Below are 13,216 nucleotides of genomic sequence, written 5' to 3'. Positions count from 1 at the left end.
CCAGGTAACTATTACAGCATTTGTATATACACACTATATAACCTTTTAAGATGTTGATACAATAGACTGCCAGCTGACGCAAAGAAATTATGAAGCTCACCATTACCTTAATCTCAATTATTTCAGTGGCATTATCTTAAACAATGGAGCCACATAACAGCCTAATATGAGAAAGCTAACTTTATCCAAGTGTTAGCAGCAGTGCTATGCTCTCTGCAGTCAGTCACCTGCACACAGTCGGGTCTGGAACGTGTCAACAACCAATTACTTTAAAGAAGTAAGAAGAAGAAGTGTGCATGCACACGAAAGCTCATACCAAGAACTAACTTAGTTGGTCTTTAAGGTGCTACTGGAAAGAATTTTTTTTTGTTTTTACTTTAAACAGTTTAAGATGAACAGTTTAAGTAGAATAGTTTCTGATCTTTAGCTGAAGGAAGGGCTCTGGTTAGCTAAGTCTCTCCACGCCTAGCCTTGCATGAAGATTGAAGGTAATAGACTACTAGATACAAATTATTGGATCTGTGTGCATGCCACAATGTATTCAATGCCAGCACTCAGCCATATGTTGATGCGTGTGTTTCAATCATGATACACCTCATTTCCCCAGACACTATGCTGACATATATGCCTATTTTCAGCATCAGCCTTTGTACTCCTACTTGGGTAGGATACCTGAGAGAGGAGAATATCACCAGCTTTCCTTTGTAAACAGAGGGAAAGCAACAAGGAGGTATTAAAATATCCTCTTTGCTTATTTACTTAGTTAATAGCCTTTTACATGCATCTTGTGAACTGCCCTGAGAACTATGGATGAAGGGCTGTATACAAATTACTAAATAATGATCTCTAGGTGTCAGAGACAGCCAGGAATCTGAAGAGTGAACAGAGGAGGCAGTGGGGCAGGAGGATGATTTAGGGAAAGTAGTTTATAAATTTCAGATTTTGAAACTATACTAGAAGAAATAGTTTCTTAGTTAATATTTCAAGAAATAACTGTCATCTGAAATAGTATTTATGCTATAAACTGCTTTAGTAAATGCCAGCAAGCAAGTTATGGGATTTAGCAAAAAGAAAAGAAAAGAAATCTGAAAACGTGGGATTACCTTGTGCAGTTGTAGAGGGAGGCCGTAGAAGTTTTGGATAACCTACAAACAAGTATGAAAAAGATGCATATTTCAAGCAAATTTACAGTCTCTAATAATGAAACACCCCTCCTTCCAGTACCACCAGTATCTGTACTATAGTACTTAGTAAACTCTGCATTTGCATTTCTCAGAATTTTTGGAGTGGTCCTTTTGAAATGAGTAGCATTATAGTAGACTACCAGTAAGTGGTTTAATTACTGCTATTTAAATTTAGAGGGCCATGACCTGGCACATTCTCATTCCCTTCCTGCATGTTTTAGTGAAGAAAGGAATATACCGTACATATTGGCTCCTGCTACTATCTATACAATGTTGGTGGGAAGCAGCAATATTGCAGATAGGAATGGCTGCTATCCTCCACTGCAGTGGTGTACAATGTTAGCAAATCACTCCTCCGAGGCTGCATTATGTGATTGGTGTAATTCACATGACTGAGAAGAAGCGTGAGAACCAGATACAGTCCTATCTGTATGTACTATGTAATGTACTTTCACTCTTACTAGTTGCCTGCCTGTTCTCTCTTGGAGCTGAATGAGAGAGAGCCATGATTCTGTGTCTGTATATAGTATAAATAAATACATAGTTTAGATCTACGGATGGTTCGTTTTTCTTGCTGCGCTATGCCAGAAGATTAGTGTGCATCTTTCATCTGGAAGATGTCACTGAAGGGCACACTGGAACGAAGGAACGTGCCATTCCAGAGTTGTGCTTACCAGGAGGACACTCGGAAAGGTCAGTGGGACTGAGGGGGCCTCTGGGCGACCCCAGAGCATCGTAAATCCCAACATGCAAAGGGAAAGAGCATTGGATTCCTCAGGTATGTTGGTATGGAACAAACAGTCATATTTTTTACACAGAATATCTGATCACCGGATTCTGAATAAATATGCATATTTTATCAATGACAAGAAACAACAAGTAACTCAGAGATAATCTGCTCACCTGGTGCTCCAGCAGACCCTTCGGAAACCAGCATGTTATTCTGGCCATTTTGGCCATTTATGCTTTTTTTCTGTCCTTTTTCCGACATTAAAACTGGACCAGGCGGTCCTGCCTGTCCAGTTTCCATAAATATCCCACTTGACCCAGGCAAGGAAGGTTTTGATCCTGCTTTAAATCCTGGTGATGATGGCCGTAGAGGAGTTCTGGAATCTGGTGGCTGAAGAGGTATTCCTTGCAATGGTGGTTGTACGATTATTTGTGGATCTGATGGCTTCAAAGGTATTCTTATTTCTGGAATCTGTACGTGTATTCTTGGCTGTGATGGCTGCACATGTTCCCCTGGTTGTGGCTGTAGTGGTGTCCTTGGCTGTGATGGTGCTGGATGTGTTCCTGACTGAGATGGTTGTAATGGTTTTCTTGGATCTGGTGGTGGCAGGGGAATCTTTCCTTGGGGTTTCCTTGGTAGTAACACCGCTGGATTTTCAGCTAAAGGTTTGTAGAGGGAAGAAAATGGACCAATCAGAAGTTTTGGCTAACTTGGCTTGAATAATACTTGAATATATAAGAATGGCAAAGCCTCTCCTCTTCCGCTAGGGGAGGAGTTGCGAGTGGGACTCGCTTCCCGCACTTTGCAGGGGGGCATGGTTGGGCCCCCGGAGTCACAGGGAGTCCCGGGCCTGCATCACACCCTCAGCCAGCCTATCCAGCTAGCTGGGGGGCATGGTTTGCCGCATTTAAGCAGTCGTGGGCCCTGCGCTCTGCCTGTTTTGTTCCTACATGCACGGAACAAACCATCACAGCTTTGTAAGGTTTGGCGGTCCGGCATTGGAAAATGTGTTGTGTGTTGGAGGGGAGGTTGTGGCCATCACCTACCCCTCCCTTTGAAGAGTATTCCGTTAAAGAAATCCGGTGGTCGTGGTTCCTGTCCGAAGCCCAGGTGGTGGCTAGGGCCATGGCATGACCCTCCGGTGACTCTAGGGGAAAGCTTGCAGTTGATTTGCATCAACAACCTCTTCCTACAGGTTGTTAACCCTGTCTTGTTTTTGCAGACACAGGGCTAAGGACATATCTTTCCCGATTTAACATTTCTTTCTATTTTTGAATTCAGATTGTCTAACTAGGGCCTTGCAAAGCTGGGAATATGGCCAAGCTTTTCAGTAACCTTTGCCTCTACCTAGCAGACCCAGAGCAAGCTCCCTCAAAATCGTAGGCCTATGCCAATTGGCCCAGCTCCCGCCCCAGTTCTTGCCTGTTTCTAACCATGTAATATACTTGTCATTGTTGTATAAGTTCACAGATGGTTTTGTGGGAAGCATATACAAGGATTTAAAGCTGTTACATATAGAACATCATATCATGATCCTTACTGCTTTAGAGCTTAGGGCTATGAGAGAAACATGGGTATGTTTTGCTTTGCTTTCCCCATTGCCAGCAAAGGGGAAGCCCCACTTTTATTACATAAGACTTGCTAGATGATCACAGCCAAATAATACGTCAGCAGTGCTGAGTGGGATTTATGAAGCAGTTTAGGCTGATAAATATTAGTATGTTTACCATTTTAAAAATGCATAATGCCCTCTGGGGACTTAAAAAGTGCTACTTAAGTGCTGAAGGGAAATTACTGCAGCACTGACTGCACTGAAAGATATTAGTTCGTATTCTAACATATATGCAGTTGCTGCAGGGATATCTTGAACGTGACAAAGGAAATTTATGAAAGAAATAGTTCACTGAGATACGAGAAGTGAACAAACCAAATGAGCAAGCTGTTTCCACGTGATCCTAGTAATCTGGCCTACCCAAAATGCTTTCCAAAACGCTTGTCAGGACCAGCTTCCATAGCCCAGTTGCCAGGACTGATAGCTCCTGCTTCCTACTTCCCCCTAAGTCCCGTGAGAGGGAGCCCTTGCTTGTTATTCTGCCACATGCATAGGTCCTTGTGTCCTTGGGGATAAAGGGGAAGGGGAGCCAAAGGCAGTAGGACAGGCAATCCTATAGAAGGTACAACTGCAATATATACTCGTAATTGCAGGTGGTGGGGAAATAGGTCTGCTAAACCAGCCTCTCTTAGCCTTGGTTCTTGGCTTGCAAAAAGACAGTAATCACCCTATTTCCAGTGCTTTTCCCCCCTGGGGGGACGCAGAGGTACGCACAGCCCTAAACATTTTGTGAATCTAAGTTTAGCCTCATTGATGGGCAGTATTTCAATATGATTAGGGAAATGAGAGTACCCCTAAACATTTTGTAAGAAAAAGTGATTATTAATAACATCATAAACAGAGCACATGTTATTTAGGATAATCTGTGTGAATGTTGCCTAGGCAGTGCAAAATTTTATATAGAAAAAAAAATCCTACAGCTCCCACTGCCCTCAGGACATTTGCTATTTAAAAAAATGGGCACCCTATCAAACAATACTGTTGTATCTTCTATAGTATAAATAATTCTGCTGATAGATGTGTTAGCTAAAGTATTACTATGTTTAGCAGGCTGAGTGAACTCTACAATTATGAGAGAATACAGAGATATGAGTGGAAATATATTTCTGCACCATTCTGTTCTGCTTATCTGAGGCAGATAAACTATGTTGACATTGTAAGTGTCATTGCTGAATTTAGCAATATTCTGATAAGGTGGTGCTCCAAATGCCCTATTCCAAGGAAAGTGACAGCAAGGAGAAGACCCTGCAACAATCCCATTATCCCAACATGTTGTATTTAAGGTAACACAATACTTCAAATTGTGCGGCCTTTCAACATCATAGGGTTTTAATGACAGGAGAAGGCATACCATAACGAATTTCCATTCTGCACATCTCTTAAGATACAGATTCCATCCTGTGGGTGCCCCTGACAATGCTACATTCTCTTGGCTCTTTGGCACAGAATATTCTACATCCTTTTTGACAACCAACAAAATGGAAGCAGCAATTGCCAATGTTCACTTCATCATCCCACATCCAGTGAATGTAATCAAAAGATATATAAATCCCCACCCCCAATTTGAATTGCATCTCCTTTGCATTGCAATGATGTGGAATAACAGAATTAATTACTTAAAATTTCACCATAGTGGACAGTGAGACAAATAATGTGGTTTTGTAAGAAGCCATACTGCAGTGCAGCAGAAAAAGTGCTGCATGGGATGAATATATGGTGGAATAGAAATTGATGCCTTCTTATACCTGAGCTGACAAAGCTTCCTGTTACTAGGACTGGTATGAAGGTCACCCACTCAGCCAATCTAGTTCAACCACAAGCATCATTTGCAGCACACTTTGCTCCCCCCCCCCCCGACAGTAATATACAGAAGGTGCACAACTTACATCGTGGTTATATTCTGGCAGAGGGCCTTCTCGGTAGTGGTGCCCGCCCTGTGGAACGCCCTCCCATAAGATGTCAAAGTGATAAACAACTACCTGACATTTAGAAGACATCTGAAGGCAGCCCTGTTTAGGGAAGTTTTTAATGTGTGACATTTTAATGTATTTTTAATCTTTGTTGGAAGTAGCCCAGAGTGGGTGGGGAAACCCAGCCAGATGGGCAGGGTACAAATAATAAATTATTATTATTATTATTATTATTATTATTATTATTATTATTGATGATCACACCTAAGGCCAAAATCGAGTATAGTCAAAACCCACTGGGCTGAAGGATGTTTGGGACTGCCAAAGTCATTCTTCCCAGAACACTGCCACCTGAACTATGAGACTCTTAATCTCAGGGTCATGGGTGGGTGGAAGTTTCCTACAATTTAGGGGGTTGGACTAGACGACCCTCATGGTCCTTCCAACTCTACAAGTCTGTGATTCTGTAAGGTGTCATCACCTCCTTTAGCAGGCTATAATGTAGCTTTCTTTTTGTTTAGTTATAGCACTTTGATTCTTGAAATGTTTTTTAGCTTTTTTTTCTTTGTGAATTGAAACAAAGCTAAGTGCAATTTACTTCTGCATCTGCTTGACTGAACATCCCCACCCCCACCCTGAATCACAGAATTGTAGGGTTGGAAGAGACCCCAAGGGCTATCAAGTCCAACCTCCTGCAATGCAGGAATTTCAGTGAGATATTCTGTTCAGAGTATGCTGTGAAGACAGAAGTGGCAGAGAGGGTCAGAGCTTTTTCACAGAGGCTCAGAGAATTATTCTAGATAAAGTGGTACCTTGGGTTAAGAACTTCGTTCCGGAGGTCCGTTCTTAACCTGAAACTGTTCTTAACCTGAGGTACCACTTTAGCTAATGGGGCCTCCCATTGCCGCCGCTGCACGATTTCTGTTTTCATCCTGAAGCAAAGTTCTTAACCCGAGGTACTATTTCTGGGTTAGCGGAGTCTGGAACCTGTAACCTGAAGCATCTGTAACCCAAAGTACCACTGTATATAATAATGCTAAGCAAATGAAGTTCATATACCAAATCAGCTTTTAACTGCCGTCTGTCAGCTAATCATTGGCTGAGTTACTGAAGTGTCACAAAAGTCTTCACAGATACTCTAACTGCTAATGAGCAAGAGTAATTCATGGAATGTAAGAAGCTAGCCCATCAACATGTGTTGCACTCAAATACTCAAACACACATATTGCACTAATTACGAAGACCACACACATTTGTAAGTAAGTTCCTTTCCCTTTAAATGCAAATATATGGGACCCTGCATTTCCCCCCGTCTTCATTTACATGTCTTTTTAAAAAAACAAGACACAAATATATATGGACAAACACACACATTCTTATTTGATAGCATATGCCTATAGCGCAAAATAGTTTGTAAGAAGCAGCCATGCTTCACTGCATAATCCCAGGGTAAAGATAACAGTGACCCTAAAGAAGGCAAGTTTTCATTTGACACTTTGAACTCTAACAGATAGTCAAAATACATGTTCCTTGCATCATTTGTGAACAGTGCACTGCATTGAAACTGGTGTTTTTCTGCAAAATATATGGAAATGGTGACTGAAACGTATTTCCATGTAATTTGCCAAGAAAAGCAGCAATTGAAAACATTCTTGTGACATTCACTACTGATGCAGGCCTTATGTATTTCATAGAGTGTTTTTATTTAAAACAAAAGGAAGCTCTGCCTACCCCAGTATAGCTGGTGGAAAGGAAACTAGATTGTTTGGACTAGGGGAATACATAACTCAGAGCCAAGGGCTAAGAGGGAGCTGTGTGTTGTTGACAGCTAAGAAGGAAGGGGACATAGAGTGCTAAAAATGGGGGCTGTGAACTCAGAAGCTGAGGGACGCTAAATTACTGCTTTGAATTAAACACAATAATAAGTACTAAGTATTCTTTATAAGAAAAGAACTATAATGATGTTAGATAGAAACACAATAATACTTTTTATATTATCTAGCTATGCTTTCTTAAAGTATCCATCTAGGGTGATCACTCATGCATTACCAAAAAAAGAGAAATTGCAATAGTGAAGATTTGCAAAGAAATTTCGTATGCTAACAAATTTTAATGCAATACCTCTCATTAAACCAGGCTTCAACCAACCAACCCTTAAATAGAGGTTTGCCACCTGAAAAATGTGGCACAAAGCTACCTTATCTCTAGCACTGTACCCATATAATTTAACTCTTTTTAAATTCTTCTCATTGAGAAAAAGGCAATGAAAGATCTAGATGGAATCAGATGGTTCATTGTTCCAAAGAAAAGTGTAAGAGTCAGCTTGTTTGGTGTGGTTCACCATAAATATTCCACACATGGATGCCCATGTGCTAATACTTTGCAGTACCTGATGTTTTGGCCTTTTTGGCCTCTGATACTGAGTTGCTTTATATCAGGGACTGCTTTTTAAAAGAAATCTAAAAATAGTGATAAAGGAACCACCATTTGGACAAAGCATGTGTTAGTAATCCAGACAGCAAGGGCAAAATTCATCCCAGGTGTCACTCCACTGTAGTTAACTCAGTAAATTAAAAGGGTACGTTTAGGACAGTCTCTGTCTAACTCTTTTTTGGATAAATTATAAAGCAGGGACTTTTCTCCACAGCCTGAAAAACAGCTGGAAAGGCGAACTGCACTTAGATCATTGTTGCATTTGAAAATAGAATATCCCCAGGGCACCATCTTTTTTCAGCAGTGTTCATAGTTCTTTATTTACTATTGGCAACTTAAAATGATGACACCAAAGGAGGCAACATGCCAAGTAACGTCATGCTTTGCTTTCTGGTCAGATGCCAGGCCATGAGATAAGCCAGTGTTTCCCAACCGGTGTTCCGCGGCACACTACTGTGCCGCGAGACTTTGCCTGGTGTGCCGCGGGAAAAATTGGCAGGGGGGGGGGAATAAAGGGGAAAAAAATTATTCCCCCACCGCCAGGCGTGGGGCTGGGGCGGGGGAAGCCCGAGCTTCCCCCTCCCCCAGAACGGGACCCAGAGCCATGCCGAAGCTGCGCGCAGCTTTGGCATCGCTCTGGGAGCTTGCGGGGCTGGGGGAGGAGGAAGCCCTCCGCCAGCCTCCAAACCATGTCGGGAGACAGCGGGATGGCGCGCTGCGCCTCTCCCGCTGTCCCCCGAGTTTGCAGGGCTGGCGATGGGGAGGAGCAGGCTTCTCCCCCCGCCAGCCTTCCAGCCAAGTCGGGGGACAGCGGGATGGCGCGCTGCACCTCTCCCGCTGTCCCCCGAGTTTGCGGGGCTGGCGATGGGGAGGAGCAGGCTTCTCCCCCCGCCAGCCTTCCAGCCAAGTCGGGGGACAGCGGGATGGCGCGCTGCGCCTCTCCCGCTGTCCCCCGAGTTTGCGGGGCTGGCGATGGGGAGGAGCAGGCTTCTCCCCCCGCCAGCCTTCCAGCCAAGTCGGGGGACAGCGGGATGGCGCGCTGCGCCTCTCCCGCTGTCCCCCGAGTTTGCGGGGCTGGCGATGGGGAGGAGCAGGCTTCTCCCCCCGCCAGCCTTCCAGCCAAGTCGGGGGACAGCGGGATGGCGCGCTGCGCCTCTCCCGCTGTCCCCCGAGTTTGCGGGGCTGGCGATGGGGAGGAGCAGGCTTCTCCCCCCGCCAGCCTTCCAGCCAAGTCGGGGGACAGCGGGATGGCGCGCTGCGCCTCTCCCGCTGTCCCCCGAGTTTGCGGGGCTGGCGATGGGGAGGAGCAGGCTTCTCCCCCCGCCAGCCTTCCAGCCAAGTCGGGGGACAGCGGGATGGCGCGCTGCGCCTCTCCCGCTGTCCCCCGAGTTTGCGGGGCTGGCGATGGGGAGGAGCAGGCTTCTCCCCCCGCCAGCCTTCCAGCCAAGTCGGGGGACAGCGGGATGGCGCGCTGCGCCTCTCCCGCTGTCCCCCGAGTTTGCGGGGCTGGCGATGGGGAGGAGCAGGCTTCTCCCCCCGCCAGCCTTCCAGCCAAGTCGGGGGACAGCGGGATGGCGCGCTGCGCCTCTCCCGCTGTTCCCCGAGTTTGCGGGGCTGGCGACGGGAAGCAGCAGGCTTCTCCCCCCGCCAGCCTTCCAGCCAAGTCGGGGGACAGCGCTATGGCGCGCTGCGCCTCTCCCGCTGTCCCCCGAGTTTGCGGGGCTGGCGACGGGAAGGAGCAGGCTTCTCCCCCCGCCAGCCTTCCAGCCAAGTCGGGGGGCAGCGGCAAGGACGCGCTGCGTTTCTCCGCTGTCCCGGACGGCTTTCAAAAGCCTGCCTTCAAAAGCCGTCCGGGACAGCGGAGAAACGCGCTGCCTCTCCCGGGAAGGCAGGCAGGGGGGAGCAAAGGCTTTCGCCCCCGCCCGCCTTCAGAAGAGGTCCAGGACCTCTTCTGAAGGCGGGCGGGGGGTGAAAATCTTTGTCCCCCCTGCCTGCCTTCCCAGGGGCTTTTAAATCGCCCCGGACAGCGGAGAAGTCCTCCGCTGTCCCGGGCGATTTTAAAATGCCGCCCGCAAGCATTTTAAGATTGCCCCGGACAGCGGAGAAGTCCTCCGCTGTCCCGGGGTTTTTTAAAATGCTGGGGGTCGGAAGAAAAGCCCTTGTCCCCCCCCCCAGCCTTCAGAAGAGGTCGGGGGACAGACTGCGGGGAGAAATCAGGGTGGGAGTCACGACCGTGAGGCAGGGCTGCCAAGTGTGGCAGAAGAGGACACGGCCGTCGCACCTGTCCTTAGGTAGGAGCTTCTTCCGTGTCGACCTGCTGCCCTAAAGTCTTGGCTTTTTTCTTGGCTTTTTGGCGGTTGGCACAGAAGGAAGGCAAGGGGGAGGGGAAAAAATTGAAACTTACACTTTCGTGCGTCCCTCCCGGCGTGACGCTGCGCGCTGACGTCACGGGGCTGTAATGGTGGTGTGCCTCGATATTTTTTTCATGAAACAAGTGTGCCTTTGCCCAAAAAAGGTTGGGAAACACTGAGATAAGCTACCTTCAGATTTAAACCTCTGTTTCTTGGTCCACAACTTTTATTAATGTGATGAGGTATGCAAGGTACAAAGAAAACTGTGCTAAAATCAAAATTGTTGACTTTTTGTGTGTGTGAAAAAAATATGATTTCCTTTAAGAAGAAACTAGAACAGGGGACAAAACTAAAAGCTAGTGATTCACCCATTCTATTTACACAAAATATAGAAGATTAATGACTTGAGTTAGCAACAGTTAATCCAAAACCTATGCACCACATCAGCAAAGCATATGCCATGCTTTGCAAGAGAAAATCTCTAACATGCAAAAGAAACAATTCAGGCGCACATTTATCCATAAAACCTTGTCCCACTATACTGCCTTAAAAAAAACAAAAACCTCTAGCCCAGGGGTACCCAACACAGTGCCATCCGGATGCTGGCCTTCAGCTGACCACTGACCATGCTGACTAGGGCTGATGAGTGTTATAGTCCAACAACATCTGGAGGGGACCACACTGGCTACTCCTCCAACAGACTGCAGAATTTCACAGCCATCTTACCTTCTGTTCCTAATTAAATATTCTTTTTCATTATGATTATCAGTGGTTTCATCAGATTCTACACTTTGGTTCATGCAAAGCAGGGATACTAGGAAGTCTAAGTTAGTAATAAAACTAAAATCTGTAACAGTACTAGGCAATCAACCAATTGTAATTTTATCATCCATCAAAGTTCAATCTCCATCCATTCCCAGCATTACTGATGAATTCAATAGAGAGAGCATAAAGGAAAAGGTAACAGCAGTAGGATCCTAGACTTAGGCTCCTCTAATGCAGTCCTATTTGCAGAAGGAACACCAAGATGCATTGATGGCTTTCCTGACTTTCTCTACCTCAATTGTAGCCCATTTCATTTGTTATCAGAACAGCATGGGAGACACTCCTGTTATGGTTGGATCATGGCCCTCTGGTAACTCCTGCAACCATTTTGCATGGGGCTCCATTCCTGGCCCCCGTGAACGTCACTGGAGTGCACATAAGTCTGTTCTGCCCTGTTACACACCCTTTCCCGCCCCGTCCTGACCTCTTCCAGGTCCAAAAGGACCTATGAGTCGCATGCCAATTGGATATGCATAAAATGGTTGCCACATATACCATGTAATTCAGGTGAATGTCACCATTACTTCCACCCTTTGCCTTTACTATATTGGACACAACTCTACATGCTGCTTTATGGCCCAGGCATGATCAGAAGATAACACAAATACCTTTATTGTGCTGTGGATCCCTACTGGTATTAGTATTTTACCAATTTAAGATGGCCTTGTTGCAATTTTGTGTTGTGAGCTACTGGAGAAGTTGACAGTAAGTTTGATCCTAGGACAAAATTGCTCATCATGAGTAGGCCCTGACATTCTAATGCTGTTGGAGGATGAATATTCTTTCTGTGTCCAAGCAAGCACCCCACTACCTTTCAGGGAAGCACTGAATAAGTTAAGAACCAAATAAGGATTTGGCCCATGGCTTATACAGCAACAACCCATCAACATACATCTGGACTGACTCATTAAAAATGTCCTTGGCTCCATGTTGCTTAAAGTAAAAACTGATGCCAAAGCTAGAATATTCTTGGCTGCAAATTAGCACACCTTTTCCCTGCTTGAATTTCCAACTGGAATATATTATTTAACCTATTTGTTTGATAATCAGTACGAAAATTATTATCAAAGGAAGACAATTATGGTTTGAGCCTGCCAAACTGAAGTGCAATCATTTAAGTCATATAATACGTTGTCAGATATTTTCATAAACCTATGCTTGAGGTTAAAACTAACCTATGTAAGATTAAAGGTTGCCCATAGCCCATTCAGATGCAGTTTATTGCAGCCATATACTGAACGCTTCAGTTTGACTTAATGATTTTCAGACGAAGAGAACCATCTGCTTTGTTTTTCAAGTTGATTCCCAAGGTGACAGACACAAACTCACATATACACAAGTAGGACAAGATCCATTGGTCTTTAAGGTGCCACAATACACTTTGTCATTTTTGCTGCTAACATGGTTACCGCTCTGAAAAACTTTATCAGAGATTTCCTAGTACAGTTCGTTTATTAGTACTCCAAGAATCCTTACTCAATTTTTTCAGTATCAGCTGTCATTTCATCTCAAAACTTTCTGAAACCTATTTGCTTTGTAAGTCTGAAATCCTTTGCACACTAACTGGCACAAGCATCATTTAATGTAGAAGGCTTTCATTCAAAGCAAACCGCATGCACCTATTGGGCTGGACGTTTCCTTGTAGTCATATATACTTGGAAAGGAAAACTACAAATGTAGACCCTACACTTCTGAGCTTGAGTTGGGTAGCAATTCTGTCCAGGCAAGTAGCAGATCAACATCTCACATACTGTACTACACTACTTCCCTGGGCTAGAAGAGTGCCATTGTGCTACTTCAGCTGTTCAACCTGAAATATTAACCATTACAACATTGCAATGTACTTTGCAGCCTGGGAAGACCAAGAGAAAGGAAGACAGCAAACAGAGAAAATATAGATGAAACATAGGGCAGCAGAGTGATAGAATCTTAGAACTGTAGAGTTGGAAGGTAGCCCCAAGAGTCATTAATCCATCCCCCTGCAATGTATGAATCCCAGCTAAAGCATCCATGACAGATGACCATCCAACCTCTAATTAAAAAAATAAAATAAAATGTAAGCATACTTTGTACGTACTCAGAAGGTAGGATCTTTACTTGTGTTAGCATTATTAAAAGGGTTCTTAAAGTGTTTTGAATCTCAAAGAGTGTTCTGTTATTGATTTCTTGCC

The 13,216-nt window shown here is 44.8% G+C and overlaps 1 protein-coding gene across 1 annotated transcript in view; it reads right to left on the bottom strand.

The window, feature by feature from the left end:
• EMILIN2 (elastin microfibril interfacer 2) overlaps positions 1 to 13,216 on the bottom strand; it is a 37,630-nt gene that overhangs the window by 2,341 nt on the left and 22,073 nt on the right. Inside the window, exons 5-6 of the mRNA XM_081918031.1 lie at positions 2,088 to 2,573; positions 1,104 to 1,145 (exon numbers count right to left, since the gene is read on the bottom strand). Coding sequence (XP_081774157.1) covers positions 1,104 to 1,145; positions 2,088 to 2,573 — 528 coding nt within the window. The remainder of the gene's footprint in view (positions 1 to 1,103; positions 1,146 to 2,087; positions 2,574 to 13,216) is intronic.

The sequence above is a fragment of the Podarcis melisellensis genome (genome assembly GCF_964234715.1).
Source record: "Podarcis melisellensis genome assembly, chromosome: 7".
NCBI lineage: Eukaryota > Metazoa > Chordata > Lepidosauria > Squamata > Lacertidae > Podarcis > Podarcis melisellensis.
The sequence above is the reverse complement of the archived record's forward strand: the minus strand, read 5'-3'. Positions and strand labels throughout refer to the sequence as shown.